Raw genomic sequence first — 17,028 nt, forward strand, 5'->3', positions numbered from 1 at the left:
GGAGGGCCAAGAGATTGTGTTCGTCGGACCTCTACCCATGGACTAACCTGGTATGAGAGACCCTGTGAGCGTCGTGCGGACACTCCCCAGTATAGCTCAATGGGTCGCCGAGGTACACAAACCGCCACACCACGGTAAGGTCCAGTCTCTTCGTGACGGATTTGAACCACAACTGGAAAGAGATTCGGAAAAAGATAAAGAGACAGTTTTGCGGTGTTCCTGAAGAGTAACGCGATGAAATAGGTTCCTATTGCCCTGGAGATGATTATCTCTCACAAGGGCCTGACCGACGTGTAACGTTGCTGTGGACCCCTCCCATTCGCGTGTGACGCTTATTCAGAGAGACTTTTGGGGGCTGATATAGTTGAAATTATCAGGAAGAACTTCAATTCGATGACCAAACAATCCTCAGCAGACGATTGGTCACCAGAGATAGACTTTGAATTACAGGCCTGGAAAAGTCAACTTTTAAGGTGACAGCTATCAGGGCACCCAGGGACTGTCGCTAATTTCAGAAGTGAAGCGAGATACAGTGCTTCTTCCCAATGTCCGTCAGGACCGCTCAATCCACTGGCATTCTATGTTTGATAGAACTTCACGAAACCCTAGTCTGGCAACTATGAATTAAATGTATATCCTATTCAGCAATGAGAAATAAGTGCTCGCACATTGCCATAAAGTTTCACAAAAATTCGAAAGTGCACTCATTTTGCACACCGATTTGGTTTTCACGGGAGACACCTAAATTCCAGCCGAATCTCTCGTTTGTAACATTCTTCAACCGGATCCGCTGCACGGTTAGTGGTTAGTGGCTTTCAACAACCTTAGGAGCAGCGTTCCCTCAGGAAATTATGCTGCGATATCCCGAATACTGTGACAATTGAAACAAGAAGTGGCCCTTGTGTAGCTCACTGAGTCGAGAAATATCATAAACGGGCGATTTAGGTGAGCCTCCTGTGAAAACGCAAATGAGTGTCTTTGTCGAAGTTTGTGCGGTTAGGGTTCAATTCGAACATAAGGTCGACGAAAACTCGGTTTTGCGCCTACCTGGTACGCCCCAAGAAGAGTGAAACCAGTAACGGGCTGTCCAGAAAATTTTGTCCAATATATTCCCGCATCACCAGCTAGCACTGATAAATGTTGTGAGCAAGATGTTCCGGTTTAGCCCAACCATAGGGAGTCATTGTACCGCAAACTTGGTTGGATGTTATCCAAACGCATTGAGTTCGACTGAACAAACAAGCATATTACTGGCATTTTCAAAGCCGACCGATCATTCCACCAGTGCGCACTCAGATATGGGCGGACAATCCATTTTTATCACTGTGGCCCTACAACTCCCACCTAACCCAGGAGCACGGGGTACATGCGCTGTGTGCAGTCAGCGGAGAGTGCTTATAATCAACTGAAAATGTCACAGGGTGGAACTCGCCCAGCAAATGCAGTCGACCCGCGGTTTGAAGGACTAACGTCTCTCATTTGGATGCATTCCATGCACTGGAAGAGGAAAACACATCGCACCAACTGAAGAGATGGTTATAACCAGCTTGCACATTCAACCAAGCGGTGTTCTGATATCTACACACAGTCCCATCGAATCTACACGTAACAAAGCACATGTAATAAAACCGCACTCCACTCATTTAACCCAAAGAACAACCTCACGCTCAAAGCACTTATTCAGCTAATCGCTATTGTGAACACTAAACCAGTTCCATGTGGTGTGCTTGTCGAATTTACGCACAAGTGATGGTCTCCCGACCTGTATTTGTACCTATGACTGAAGCTTTAACGTCCGTAGTGAGCTTCGCTAGCTGATTCCGTTCTTGAAGTGAAAACGCACAACAAGTAGTACATTTCCGCTACATCCTGTTGGGACGCGGTATTAATGTTTCTTGGGTGATTCAAGTTTGAACATGGTATCCCCCACTCTACTACAACCGAAAATGTGATCATCTGGAGTGATAAAATGGAGCTGATACTCCTTGTCGTATCACAAGGTATGAACCTCGGAACCCATCGGACTATACTGGAGAATAGCCAAGTAGCAAGGTATCTTACCCAACTGATAAATGGTTATGGGTATTTCAAACACGGCCCACTAGTACTATGGATTGGTGGCTGAAAAACTATGCCAGCTTGTTCTTTAAAGGCTGAACCAGCCAAGTGGGAAAGTTTTTGAGCTAAAAACATTGAAGGCGCATTACAGTCGTCCTTCTAATTTCGGAAACCCTAGCAGAATCTGTTTTCACACAAACGATAGATGAGAAACAGTATGACGGCTCTCCATCTCCGTCGTCTCGTGATATCGTTAGCCGGGTCGCCTTATTCCCTGCAGACAGCATAACAACCCCAAACTTGTATTATTAGTTGGCTGTGTTGTTCTCATGATATCTCACCATAGATAGGAGCTCACCATGTTTTCCGACATGAACTGGTTACGAATGTCTCTAATTCATGCATCTCCTGTAGGATGAGGCATGGCAAGAAGTTTGAAACGTTTTCAGAAAATAGAATGTATTATATACAATGGAAGACTAACGAAAACAGCCATCATGGAGAGTCGAAATAGGCAGAAGTATCTTTGAAGAACTTCAGTAACTCGCGTTTTAGTAGGCAGACTAACTGTCTCTTTGTGATACAAGATGTAGACATGGCCAACAATAGCTTTTCTTGTGCCTCCAAGTCCAGGTCACATGCAGTTAGCTTGCGAGCGACCTCTTGGGCTCTTTGCAGGTTAGCACGAGCCTTGTTGACACGACGAATGAGATCAGCCACAAGTGGTTGATTGCCCGGTAGTTGAGTACCCGTCGAACTGGAATGATCGGCGCCAGACTCAGCACTGCCACCCGTACAGCCTAAGGAGACAACCTCATCACAGTGAAGAGCGAGAAGGTCCTCTGCCAAATCGGTCAGGTCGACCCGAAGTTCCGGTGGCAGAGCAGAAACAGCCTGAGGTAGCGACATCAGCAGCACGGCTGAAACAGATAAGTAAAGCCAATGCATATGGCTCAGATGCACCAGTTATTTGTCGAAGCTCTAAGCTTCAAGTCAGTCTGGAAACTGCAGCTAAACAATCAACCAAGCGGCTTCAAAGGGGGCTATTTTAAATGGTAACACAAAAAGATGCACCATTATTTGTCGAAGCTCTAAGCTTCAAGTCAGTCTGGAAACTGCAGCTAAACAATCAACCAAGCGGCTTCAAAGGGGGCTAATTTAAATGGTAACACAAAAAGTAATAAACGATGGCCAAAATAAGTAGGGGAGTCAATATAATGGAAATATTCAGGGGGTGGTGCCAGCATGAACAATGTTTAGTCGGAGCCAAACCACTACGGCGATACTTAGAGGTCTACAACCTCCGATGCCTCTTCAATCGCGAGAATGCTCAGAGACTGTACATTCTGGAGCATGATGTTTTAGACCTAATGCACATACAGTAGGGTGGTACGAAGAAGGATGTCAGTTTACCTAGCAGCAGCTGTTCTCTGCTCACCTTCAGAAATGAGATGTGAAAAAGAATACAAGTCATATTCAGCTGAGACTCCCTACCGATAAAGCGCATCTACGTGAACCGAAAGAGGCACGAGAATTAGCTGCGACCAAGTTATTCCAGCCAAGAGAGGAGTGAAAAAAAGCCTGGGTTGGATTCGAGGGACCACTTGAACAACAGTTCCGGTTGTTAACCACTAAACTGTATCGAGCTGTACAACTGCGGTCGACAATGCTCACACCAACCAAAGGCTGTGACCTGGCCATAGCGTTCTGACTGAGTGACGAAATGGTCCGGCTGGCCACCACTCCCAAAGATGCAACCATGTTAGGGAAGCCGACATGGAACATCCGGATGAAGAGCGGCCAGCTCTCTACTATCCGTAACATTGGCACAAAGCCGTCTGGAAGTAAAGTCCAACTGTCTTCTGTAGTGGATGTTTTGAGGCAGTAAGGAGTTTCCTCCAAGCGACCATATTTATGGAAGCGGTGATACTGCCTTCCCTTGAGGGGAATGGGCTAGAAAAGATCAGTCCGGAACACCATACACTCCAAGAGTCCAACGGTCCACTCTGACCACAGCGGATTATCCAATATGATCAAAATATACTTAAAACCTACCTCATACATCTGCTTTGTGTAGTAACATCAACTATGATACATCTAAACCTTAATCGCTGCGCCATCGGACTAAGCCAGTTTGCCGCAACCAGCCGGGTCAGACCACTGAGTTGCTGGCTACGAGCAGCTTGCAAGCATCCGGCAGCCTTCCACACAGCATACACCGTAAATCTGTATTTTCTCAGATGTTAGGGGAATCCCATATGTACAGACAGTCGGATTCGAACCACGGACCTTCAGGTCAGTAAGTTCACGTATTATCCACCGAACTTTCTTGAGCTCTAACCGGTTCCCATATTCACATGCTTCCGGCCGTATAAATGGATAAAGAACTTCCAACGGCCTCCGTACAAAAACTAACATCCAACATGGATTTTCGTCCTATTTATGCCCAACTTCATCGCCGATGAAACAATGAGGCGAACGCCAGGTGGGCTCCGAAACTTCGGTGTTCATTTCCTTGTTTGTATGGATCTCAGTTCACTTCATTTTCTTTCAGTTTATCAGCTACAGGTCATGTACTAAGCTCAGCCAGTCAGTTTATTAGCTAGGAACCACGTACTATGGGTACGCCGGTTCCGGCTGCAACAGTTTCGGTCACCGGAAGTCGCGAAAGCGGGGGAGACACGGTCAAGGCATTGGGGGTGATGACACTGTCAAGCAGTTCTGAGAAATGAACAGTCACGCGTTCAAGGAAATAATAATGAATAATCGTTCAGTTCGGCGCCTAACTGCCATGCAACCAGAGGAAAACATGAGGGCTGGGATATTGCCAGGCTGCCCAAGCCTAGACAGAGGAAGTCGAGAGGCAGAGGTTTGGGGGCGAGATGGCCCAAGTGGTTAGAGCGCGAATTTACTGACCGGAAGGTCCGTCTTTCGAATCCGACCTCCGCCACTCGATTTCCCCTGTCTAGGCTTGGGCAACCTGACAGTATCGCAGCCCTCGTGCTTCATTCGGGTGGCATGGCAGCTAGGCACCGAAAGGGCGCTACAGCTGAACGAAAAAGGCCGTTCATTATTGGTGAGCGAAGAAAAACAATTAGCACAACATTAACAATGTGCGAAGTAATAAACGATGGCCAAAATAAGTAGGGGAGTCAATATAATGGAAATATTCAGGGGGTGGTGCCAGCATGAACAATGTTTAGTCGGAGCCAAACCACTACGGCGATACTTAGAGGTCTACAACCTCCGATGCCTCTTCAATCGCGAGAATGCTCAGAGACTGTACATTCTGGAGCATGATGTTTTAGACCTAATGCACATACAGTAGGGTGGTACGAAGAAGGATGTCAGTTTACCTAGCAGCAGCTGTTCTCTGCTCACCTTCAGAAATGAGATGTGAAAAAGAATACAAGTCATATTCAGCTGAGACTCCCTACCGATAAAGCGCATCTACGTGAACCGAAAGAGGCACGAGAATTAGCTGCGACCAAGTTATTCCAGCCAAGAGAGGAGTGAAAAAAAGCCTGGGTTGGATTCGAGGGACCACTTGAACAACAGTTCCGGTTGTTAACCACTAAACTGTATCGAGCTGTACAACTGCGGTCGACAATGCTCACACCAACCAAAGGCTGTGACCTGGCCATAGCGTTCTGACTGAGTGACGAAATGGTCCGGCTGGCCACCACTCCCAAAGATGCAACCATGTTAGGGAAGCCGACATGGAACATCCGGATGAAGAGCGGCCAGCTCTCTACTATCCGTAACATTGGCACAAAGCCGTCTGGAAGTAAAGTCCAACTGTCTTCTGTAGTGGATGTTTTGAGGCAGTAAGGAGTTTCCTCCAAGCGACCATATTTATGGAAGCGGTGATACTGCCTTCCCTTGAGGGGAATGGGCTAGAAAAGATCAGTCCGGAACACCATACACTCCAAGAGTCCAACGGTCCACTCTGACCACAGCGGATTATCCAATATGATCAAAATATACTTAAAACCTACCTCATACATCTGCTTTGTGTAGTAACATCAACTATGATACATCTAAACCTTAATCGCTGCGCCATCGGACTAAGCCAGTTTGCCGCAACCAGCCGGGTCAGACCACTGAGTTGCTGGCTACGAACACCTTGCAAGCATCCGGCAGCCTTCCACACAGCATACACCGTAAATCTGTATTTTCTCAGATGTTAGGGGAATCCCATATGTACAGACAGTCGGATTCGAACCACGGACCTTCAGGTCAGTAAGTTCATGTATTATCCACCGAACTTTCTTGAGCTCTAACCGGTTCCCATATTCACATGCTTCCGGCCGTATAAATGGATAAAGAACTTCCAACGGCCTCCGTACAAAAACTAACATCCAACATGGATTTTCGTCCTATTTATGCCCAACTTCATCGCCGATGAAACAATGAGGCGAACGCCAGGTGGGCTCCGAAACTTCGGTGTTCATTTCCTTGTTTGTATGGATCTCAGTTCACTTCATTTTCTTTCAGTTTATCAGCTACAGGTCATGTACTAAGCTCAGCCAGTCAGTTTATTAGCTAGGAACCACGTACTATGGGTACGCCGGTTCCGGCTGCAACAGTTTCGGTCACCGGAAGTCGCGAAAGCGGGGGAGACACGGTCAAGGCATTGGGGGTGATGACACTGTCAAGCAGTTCTGAGAAATGAACAGTCACGCGTTCAAGGAAATAATAATGAATAATCGTTCAGTTCGGCGCCTAACTGCCATGCAACCAGAGGAAAACATGAGGGCTGGGATATTGCCAGGCTGCCCAAGCCTAGACAGAGGAAGTCGAGAGGCAGAGGTTTGGGGGCGAGATGGCCCAAGTGGTTAGAGCGCGAATTTACTGACCGGAAGGTCCGTCTTTCGAATCCGACCTCCGCCACTCGATTTCCCCTGTCTAGGCTTGGGCAACCTGACAGTATTGCAGCCCTCGTGCTTCATTCGGGTAACATGGCAGCTAGGCACCGAAAGGGTGCTACAGCTGAACGCTTTCTTTCTTTCTCTTGGTTCGAACCCCGTACCTTCCGGTCACTAAATTCGCGCTCTAACCACTGAGCCATCTCGTCCCATGAAAGGAAATGGCTTTGGTGCACCAAAGGCACCGGTTGCGAAAATGAATCACTCCTTCCAGTGTCAGTAACCATTAAGGAAGTGAGTGCCGGTTTCGCCATCCAGGAAAGCGGCAGTTGTCGGCCTGACTTAGCTTTCATACTTCCTTGCCAGTTCATAGACTGTCTACCTCACGCTTGTTTCTATTTGGCACAGGGCTGGGCAAAAAGACCTCTGCGATACAGAGGGACCACTGGCATGCGGAATGTGTCCTAACCAAAGTTACCTACGAGGTATAATTCATCCATGGTTGGGGAATTCTTTTTGTGAAGATCACCTGGCGTACCTCAGCATTGCTAATCTGATGTTTCCACCAGACGCGGTCAACACCGATGGTCAAACACTGACGGCTTCTATAAGTCCTCCGCGCGTGGATGCTACGTTTCTGATCTGTACACGAACTTCATTATCCCAAAGCTACCCCGCGACCTTGGCCCTAGTGACTCGGTCAAAACCGTGTGACATATTCGGTGACCAAAGATCGCTGTTCGAGATCCGTTGCCAGTAACTGACAGAGACAAGTGATGACGATATCGACACGTTTGTTGGTTTTGTCAACCGGGAATGCTCAGAGCTCGTGGCAAGTCATCTAAATTCATCCCAGGATGCCCGATTACTGAACAGGATTAAATAAGATACTGGTATGGTATTGCACAGTCTCAACAAAGAATTCAAACGCCTTACCAACTTGAAGCATGACATGGCCATGATCGTCATCTACTCACCACCTCCAGCAGTTCTGTGTATGCTCTCCATTCAGTCTTCCTCAGGAGCTCTGAGAACAGGAAAAGACAGCGAACGTTCTGCAAGTTGCTGACACTCTAGTTACCGTCAGCCTGAGCGCCATGAATATGCCAGCCACAGCTCGAGACAGCTCAGTGGTTAAGGCACGAACCTACCGACCGGAAGGTCCATGGTTCAAACCCAACATCAGTATCTCGACTGCTCCTCTCTGGTTTGGATAACCCAACAGTACATCAGCCCAGCGCTTCCTTTGGGTAGCACAGAAGTTAGACGCCTAAAGGGTGTTACATCTTGACAATTATATTATAGTACGACCAGCCACAATCACCTAACACATCTAAATAGATCTCTGAAGGCACAGTCATCATACTACCGCGAGATTCGTCGACCGCAGTTCAGTTGACTTCGACTGCCGAAGGAAGTTTCTGACGGCAAGCAATGAAAATCTGCAACTCCACACGGATTCTGACACCGCTACGCTTGGTAAACGAAATCAGAAATGAATCTGAAAAAATCGCGCGAATCCGATTGAACATTTGGCCAAGAATGCTCCAAGAAGGAAGCTGTAATTGGCCGGTGAAGTCGACTGTTTCATCTGATGAAACTGCAGCTTCAATGGCTCGACGTGCAAGCCCCATGCTATACGTTGTCATACCCCGAACTTGAATCCATAGGATTGGAGCTACATTCAAAAGAAAATCCCATTGACGTAACGTCCGGAGGTGACCTTGCACAAACCAACATTTCGCGGTGTTCGCTGGATCACTTCTTGCAACGCTATGCACTCATTCGACTACGGACCCCAAGAGTTCGCAAAGCCTATCCAGATAGTGTCCTCCACAACCTACTTTTTCCATTTGCTCCGGTGCTGTACCGAACATACATCGGCGCCCCCTGCCTCTTCCAGACATGCTCACGAAGCTGAGTGATGGCACCCCTTCGTCGCATGTCCGCCATGTAAATCGAGGATCAAGCGAAAACTCAGGGTTAGATTCAAAGCACGGGCCTCCTCCTCAGTAGCTTCGAACCTTGACTGCTGGAGCGCATCTGCAGATCGAAGCCACGAAATAATGTAGATCAGCCTGTTCCTGTATACTTGACCGCCACTTGGTGGAAACACCAATCATATTTTGGCAAAACATGGATGATGTGCTCATTTAAAGGAATTAATCGCCAGGGGTTCTAGTCCCGACGAATTATAGCGGCGTCCTAACTGCGTCCCTGTCTAGGCTTGGGCAACCTGGCAGTATCCCGACCCTCGTGCTTCCTTCGGGTGGCATGACAGCTAGGCACCGGAAGGGTGCTACAGCTGAACGCTTTCTTTTCTTTTTTTCCTGACTACGTGCAGGTCATATACATCTGCAGGGTGCACTGGGAAGTGTACCACCGCCACGCAGCCTAAAAAGTGGTTCAGCTTCATCGGGGTGATAGCTCGGCGATAAGAACACGAATTTACCGACCGGAAGGTTCGTAGTTCGAATCCGACCTTTGCTTCTCAACTTCACCGAAAAGGTGCTACAGCTGAATTAGCTTTTTAGCTTCATCACTGATGAACAAAGTAGTTCACCAGAACCGAGAAGCAATGGTGCTACCAAACACGTGCGAACACCGATAGACATAACACTCCTCAGTTAGTAGCCTCCTCTAATCGGCCACCACAGCTCCCACCTCCCAGTCACGCATCAACTTCGAAGCCAACTGAATCAGCGACTCACCAATAACCACATGTAGTCATTGCCGGGGTGCCTTCCTGATTTCAGCTCCACCGTGTCTGTGTTGAAACCCGACCTATCCCTCACTCCAGGCGCTCCACAACCAGATATCATTGTGGTAAGACTTACCGAACTAAGGAATTTGGCAACATCGCATACATGCTGCAACAACAACCAGAAAGTCGCTGCCCACGAGGCCATATCTCTGTCGCCATCCGAGTATATCATCATCAACAGCATAGCAGTGTTGGAAACTGATGCTTCGAGGTTGTAAGAACATTATCTGAGAGCCTTATTGTGTAACAACAATACAAATGAACGGAGACGAGGCCCAGTGCTAGGCTATTCGCACTACGTCCCTAAAGCTTCAAGGACTCGTTCATGAAATCTGGGCAGAAAATAACAAGGAAGCCATTGGTATCGAGTGTACTCGATGCCAGTGCCGCTATAGCAGCATATGCTGCTACCACATATGTGGTGGATTGAAACCCTGTTTATTCCCCATCCTGGTGTTCCAACTATGTACCATGCACCAGAGACACGGAAGCTAGAGACAGTCCTTGAGAGAGATAAAAGATTACTAAAGCAGTATTATGGTGTGATTACGGGACTTCTGGCAAGCTCTGGTGGTAACCCTCGTCACGGAGCCAAACAATCAAGCCGATAATACTCTATTCTGATTTGTCTATATTCTCACCAATCAGGGCATGCCTTCTTTCGGTAGTTTCGAGTGGCTGTCATCCTGGCACAGCCATACCTTGAAGTCAACCAGGTCTAACCATGCACAAGAGTATCACGCCTAGACCCCTCACCGGAAGGTGAGTCGCGCCGAACCTAGTAGGAATTTCCAGGCTTGAAACAACTCACTGGTTAAACCACAAAGTAAGTGACCGGAAGTTGGTGATTCACACCCAACCCTGATGTCTCCGCTGCTCTTGACAGGCTTAGAAAACCTTGAGATACATCGGATCTCGTGGTCGTTTCAGGTGGCTTGGAAATTGGACACAGAAAATGTGTTGGAGTTGAACGATTAATATTATTACTACTATTGCCTGCGACGCTCTGAGTTGGATATCGAAAACGCCACTCTTTTCTGCAAGCTAAGGTTCAATGTGTCCAATACATTATCAGAACGCTGCAGCCTTAGCTGCTAGAGGAAGCTGGAATTAACCTGAGTCCCCGTTAAGAAAAAATTAGTGTGCATGTGAGTGTGGTTTGCGAATCGCACAAAATTGGGCTCAAGAAAACTTGAGGTTGATAAACGCTTGGTGACTGCGCCCAGTTTTCCAAAGAAGGGAAAAACCGGTCGTTGGTAGTTTGTGGCGTTTCGACAAATCGCTCCTTGCTACTTTTACCACGGCTGATCCCATTATACTTGGCGAAGCACCTCTACCGGTCAGTCGTTGTGCTTCTTAAATGCAACTCCTTCACAAAGCCATAGGCGATTCAAGTAACCCATAAATACAAGAGTTATAGTCGCATCCATTCCACTGGAGCTGGAGATAGACCGCTTTGTGCCAGGGGCAGACCATACCCTTCCAGCATGAGCTGACATGATTCGTCCGACCACGGTCCAACGACTCTTGCTGCATAGCGTTAACAAGCACGATCATAGTCAATTGCTTCTGCCGGTAAGATGAACAATCACCAGCCGAAAAACCCACTAATTTCTCATCATGCTGTTACTCCGGAAATGTCGCAGCAATTTGTGCTGGCGGGGTCTCGCAATAAGTTTACTGGGAGAAACAGAATTAAGGGCCTTGTTCGAACTTGTGTCGATTGGCCCCAGGCAAACTCGCAAACTGAGCGCATCTCGGGCGACTGCTCGCAGTGTGGTGAAGCGGCTAGGTCACACGTGAGGACTCACCTACGGTAGTAGCCGCACTTGACCGAAACCCGAACCGGGCTTTACACCACTAGTACAAGTCCTATGAGTTAAGTTCGCATCTCATAATTAACTCCGCTGCATGGTGCTCAGCTTCTAAGTAGCATGCTGGCAGGCATGGGCTTAATTGTGCAGTTGTCGTGGGCGGCCCGCGGGCATCGGAATAGCAGGCAGAATTCGCACCCCTTGTTTGTGGGATGTCTTTTTCAGTGAAACAATCCACTTCCACGATTATGCCAACTCGCATCCGTTTAATTTTGGTGAAATTGGTTTTGACTTCGGTCTAGATAACGAGGTTAGTTGAATTCTAAAAGATTCCTGAGATACTCCATTTCACATATGTTTTGGCAGTTGCCTTTAATACGTGGAGCCTTGGTCTGCTATGTAATCTCGGTGATGAGATTACTGGACGAAGGCCCCCGACCAGGACGCATTAGGACTCGTTGAGAATAACGAACAATGTTATCACGACTATGTAATCCGGTGATGAGATTACTGAACGAAGGCCCCCGACCAGGACGCATTAGGACTCGTTGAGAATAACGAACAATGTTATCACGAAGAGAAGACGATTTTGACGCCTTGTTCATTAAACCTGGTGCTGCGAGCAGAGAATAAAATTACTTCATAAAATGGGAGTACCTGATAACTACCCGTTATACGGAATATATGGATCTGTGTCTTGTGTGTTATCCCCAGACATACTGCGTACACCGCCAATTTGGGCAGCATATTGCAAGCTTCTCTATGGTTTCCGTATCTGCTGTGACAAGTGGTGTCCGCCCTCTTCTCAGGCTTTGATCCTCGGCAATACCTCATTCGGACGCCTGCTGGACCGCCGTTAACTCCACTTGATCTGTGCTTTACACCCAGCTGGGTCCAAAAATGCTCGATATCTTACACTGGTTTTGTTCTACCCCTGCGGACTCCATCGGTAAACCAAAAAATTCCGCTGCTCACAGAACTTTACATTCCAGCCCAGTCAACCCAAACATGTCATCCATCAATGGGCCGTCCTGAAACCGGCGTATGTCAGGCCAGTGATCGTGCGGCACTTTCATTGCCGGTCTGATGGCATACCCGCAAGTATTCACTTTTTAATTTTGACTCTGTCCTCTCGCCGACTTGTTCCCTTGACTGCAGCTACGAACGAACCTTTCACCTGGCCCCAGCCGCCTCCGGAACGAGGTCACTCTAACCTGATGAACCCCAATTTGAATATCACTACATTCACAAATTTTCGATTTTTCATTTTCGCGACCTACGAGGAGTTACTGAACGGCTCAGTAGTCTTTTATTAACATATATAAATATTTGGTTAACGTGCAATGTAACAGCGTATCTACATGTTTTTTCCAGTCGCGCTCCCTGTTTGCTAAAGATGTAACGTGTCTTTTTAAAAAATCCCCGGCAGCTTACATGATTTCTACATGGATGTTATGCTATTGTTGGTGATACGCCACACAGTGACGACGTATAAGATCGAAACCGAGCAATTTATATTGCAAGGGCGCAGTTTGTAGGCGAAGAAACTACGAGAAATTCTTTGATAAAGGAAACTACTTACAAGGTTGCTGAAAACTCTCCGACAGCCCACAACCGCGCCAACACCCACTTGGTCAAACAAACAGAACTCACGCTCCTACCTGGTCTTCCGGGAGTGGACACATACAGTGATATATACATATGAGGCTCTTAAAACCCAACTACCAGCACACAAGACGGGAGGCCACAGGCTTTATTCTCCATTCACCACTTTTTAATTGGAGATGATAACAGTGCTTCGAGAACTGGCGACTATTTTCCTACAGTCATTTTTTCTCAAAGATGATAGTACTGTCCAGCTCATGTAATAAATACCAGATGAACCAGTCCATCACCTCGGTAGTCCACTCCCGTCAATAGTTATACGTTTGATTTTCCCAACCACACCAAATCTCTGCGTGCTTACATCGGCTTGCTTTGAATCTCTTGTGATATAATATCATATATTAGCAAATTAAGCCCCTGCTTGGTCTCTAGTCTATTAAGTACATATCTAACCTTATCCCATCCCATTAATATCGTCATCCTACTTATAGTGAACCTTAGGATTTTCCTATTAATGCACATTATCTTATCTGATATCTCCCCAAACTTACGAGGCTTTACTGATCCCGTCCAGTTCTCCCGTCTCTCCAGCTTTGGAAATACCTGATTTGGACGTCCTGTTTTGTTGACATCCACTTCAATTATCATGTTATTTGCATCCACATGGATACTCAAATGGATCAGAAAAAATAGCTGCGATCTTACATCGGCCTCGTCTAAAGTCTGCGGATTTCCTTGGTCAACCTGGAAAAAAAGCTACACCTTCCAGATCACTCACTACAAGAATGACGTCCGTTACGGTGCTGCCCGAAAACCGGAGTCTGTCGGGCCAATGGTGACACAGCAATGTCATACCCAATTTGCGGGCGCACCCCAACTATTCCCTCCCTACGCATCCTCTCAAACGCTCGATGCATTGACTGTTCTACACAGGCCGCCTCGTGATTCAGTTGGCACGATATTCGAGATATCGCAGTATATTTTCATAAAGGAAACTACTCACAAGGTTGCTGAAAACTCCCCGACAGCCCACGGCCGGTTTCGCCCTTCTTGGAGCTCACCAGGTAGGCGCAGTCCCCGAGTTTCCGTCAACCTTATGTTCTACTTGAACCCAAATTGTACTGTGTTCGAGTAGCACATCCGGCTGGAGGACATCATAGACGAGAGATTTAATTGAGTCTCCCGTGAAAACCAAATTGGTTTGCAAATGAGTGTATTTCTCGAAAACGGTGCAATTTGGGTAAGATGTAAGATCGCAGCTATTTTTTCTGATCCATTTGAGTATCCATGTGGATGCAAATAACATGATAATTGAAGTGGATGTCAACAAAACAGGACGTCCAAATCAGGTATTTCCAAAGCTGGAGAGACGGGAGAACTGGACGGGATCAGTAAAGCCTCGTAAGTTTGGGGAGATATCAGATAAGATAATGTGCATTAATAGGAAAATCCTAAGGTTCACTATAAGTAGGATGACGACATTAATGGGATGGGATAAGGTTAGATATGTACTTAATAGACTAGAGACCAAGCAGGGGCTTAATTTGCTAATATATGATATTATATCACAAGAGATTCAAAGCAAGCCGATGTAAGCACGCAGAGATTTGGTGTGGTTGGGAAAATCAAACGTATAACTATTGACGGGAGTGGACTACCGAGGTGATGGACTGGTTCATCTGGTATTTATTACATGAGCTGGACAGTACTATCATCTTTGAGAAAAAATGACTGTAGGAAAATAGTCGCCAGTTCTCGAAGCACTGTTATCATCTCCAATTAAAAAGTGGTGAATGGAGAATAAAGCCTGTGGCCTCCCGTCTTGTGTGCTGGTAGTTGGGTTTTAAGAGCCTCATATGTATATATCACTGTATGTGTCCACTCCCGGAAGACCAGGTAGGAGCGTGAGTTCTGTTTGTTTGACCAAGTGGGTTTTGCCGCGGTGCAAACCCAGATAAGAGGGCAGCCACAGCTCAGCATGTCGATCCAAGACGTGGGCATCGCAGGATGTCTTCGAGCTATCCATCTGCTTTTAACGAATTTCGTTTTTAACAGACATAAGGTAAGCTCATTTCCACCCGTAGTTTAAAGAGTTGCCAGTTAAATGGCAACCAAGACGAGTCAACTCCACTGGCAACAAACGGAACAAAGAACAAAAAAATAAGTGTTGTTTCATGAATTTTCTGAATTAAAGGCTATGCTCGGAAACACCAGCGACTGGCGAAGCACCCTGACCACTGGAGTGTTAGCGAGCTTACGAACGCACAATGGCGTGACGCAAGGGAGTGACCCTCTCTGAAGGACGTACCGGGTACCACACGACGTTTTTCATCCGTCGTACATGCTACAAAATCTGCAACGTTGGCGTGCCATCAGGCGGTCATAATTGCGACTTGTGCATCGATAAAGAACTCCAGCTACCAGGTATTTCATCACTTTGGGGTGAAACCAGGTCAGCAAAACAGCTCAGTCATTTCAAGCAGCCGGACAGCGATTATCCACTGGAAAAGACATGTGGTCGAGCAGCAAATTAGGCGGTAGCTCCCGTTGGGACAGCGGGAACAGAACGGAAATGCCCAGAGCGTGTGAACCGTGGCCAGGCGATGACGGAGTGAGGTATCAAGACAAACAGGGGCTTACAGCAATGTTATGTGTGCGCGTGCTCAGTGGGTTGTGTGGCGAAGAATACGCTCTCTACGTTTTGTCGCTTGGAGCCAAGAAAGAAGAAGCACCACTCATTAAAAACAGCGGACAGGGTAGTCTAGGGTAGGGATAAGCACAAAGAGACCTGGTATAAGTTACCTCGGGAAGAAGTCGGGCCAGTAATAGAGCATATGTTGATCAAGCAGGTAGTGCGGGTAACCGTTGCTTCAGGAGAGCCGAAGAGAGAGCATGGTATGGTGAGAAAGTGGTCTTGTTTTTTTGAATTATTGTTTTAGCTGCTTTTTTCTTTTAGCCTACCAGCTGTATCTTCGTCAATTCCAGAAACGATTTGGGAACGATTCGTAAAAGAGATCGTGGGGCAGCTGGGTTCTCGGTAGGGCGGCTACGGTTTCACAGGTAAGGAATTTGTCTACTGAGTGCAAAAGTGTATGTTGGTGTGAAATTTATCGAAACCGATCGTAAAGACTTCCAGTTGCGGGCGGAGTAAGCTGAGAAGATGCACTGCCGTAGGCTCGTACTCCCTGGATGACACACTAAGAGGTTGCTGGATTCATGGAATTTGTGGTGAGTATCTGACATGATTCTCTCCGATTCTCTCCATCTCGGGTCCGATTCTCTCCTTCTCGACGTGGTCTACCGTAGCCCTTCGAGTCCCCCTGAAGATGACCAATTCCCCATAAAAACACTTGAGTAACTCTCCTCCAACTGCCACTTCACTCATCTCCTGCTTGTAGGTGACTTCAACGCCCCAAAGGCCTCCTGGATTGAGCTCCAGTGCGTCGAATCAGGTGGACTTTTTGCGGCGGCGCTGCTTGAAGTCGTTTAACAGAGCGCTTGGACCCGGTGACTTCACCCAAAGGCCTCCTGGATTGAGCTCCAGCGCGTCAAATCAGGTGGACTTTTTGCGGCGGCGCTGCTTGAAGTCGTTTAACTAACAGATTGGACCCATGTCGTTGCACCCACCAGATACCGCGCACGCCAACTACCATCCCTCCTGGATTTGGTCACCGCCCACGAAAGACACTTCGTTGATCAGGTAACAATTAACGTTCCACTGGGACATAGCGACCACTGTGTGCTGACCTTTGATTTCATCTGCTATTGGACCAGAAATTCCGACCCTCAAACGTGGTTTCGAGACATCTGCTGTGCAGTCTTTTCAGGAATGCGCATCTTCTTCGAACAAGTCACAATGGGGACAGCTCCGGTGGAAGAACTATATAGGACCATTGTCCAGAAAGTCCACAAGGCTGAA

At 47.2% G+C, this 17,028-nt stretch overlaps 1 protein-coding gene across 1 annotated transcript in view; it reads left to right on the forward strand.

The window, feature by feature from the left end:
* T265_07991 (hypothetical protein) overlaps positions 1-17,028 on the forward strand; it is a gene marked incomplete at both ends in the record, with an annotated part of 80,166 nt that overhangs the window by 4,907 nt on the left and 58,231 nt on the right. The window contains one exon of the mRNA XM_009173672.1: positions 13,879-14,173. Within this exon, the coding sequence (XP_009171936.1) occupies positions 13,879-14,173 (295 nt within the window). The remainder of the gene's footprint in view (positions 1-13,878; positions 14,174-17,028) is intronic.

This window comes from Opisthorchis viverrini (assembly GCF_000715545.1).
Source record: "Opisthorchis viverrini unplaced genomic scaffold opera_v5_193, whole genome shotgun sequence".
NCBI lineage: Eukaryota > Metazoa > Platyhelminthes > Trematoda > Opisthorchiida > Opisthorchiidae > Opisthorchis > Opisthorchis viverrini.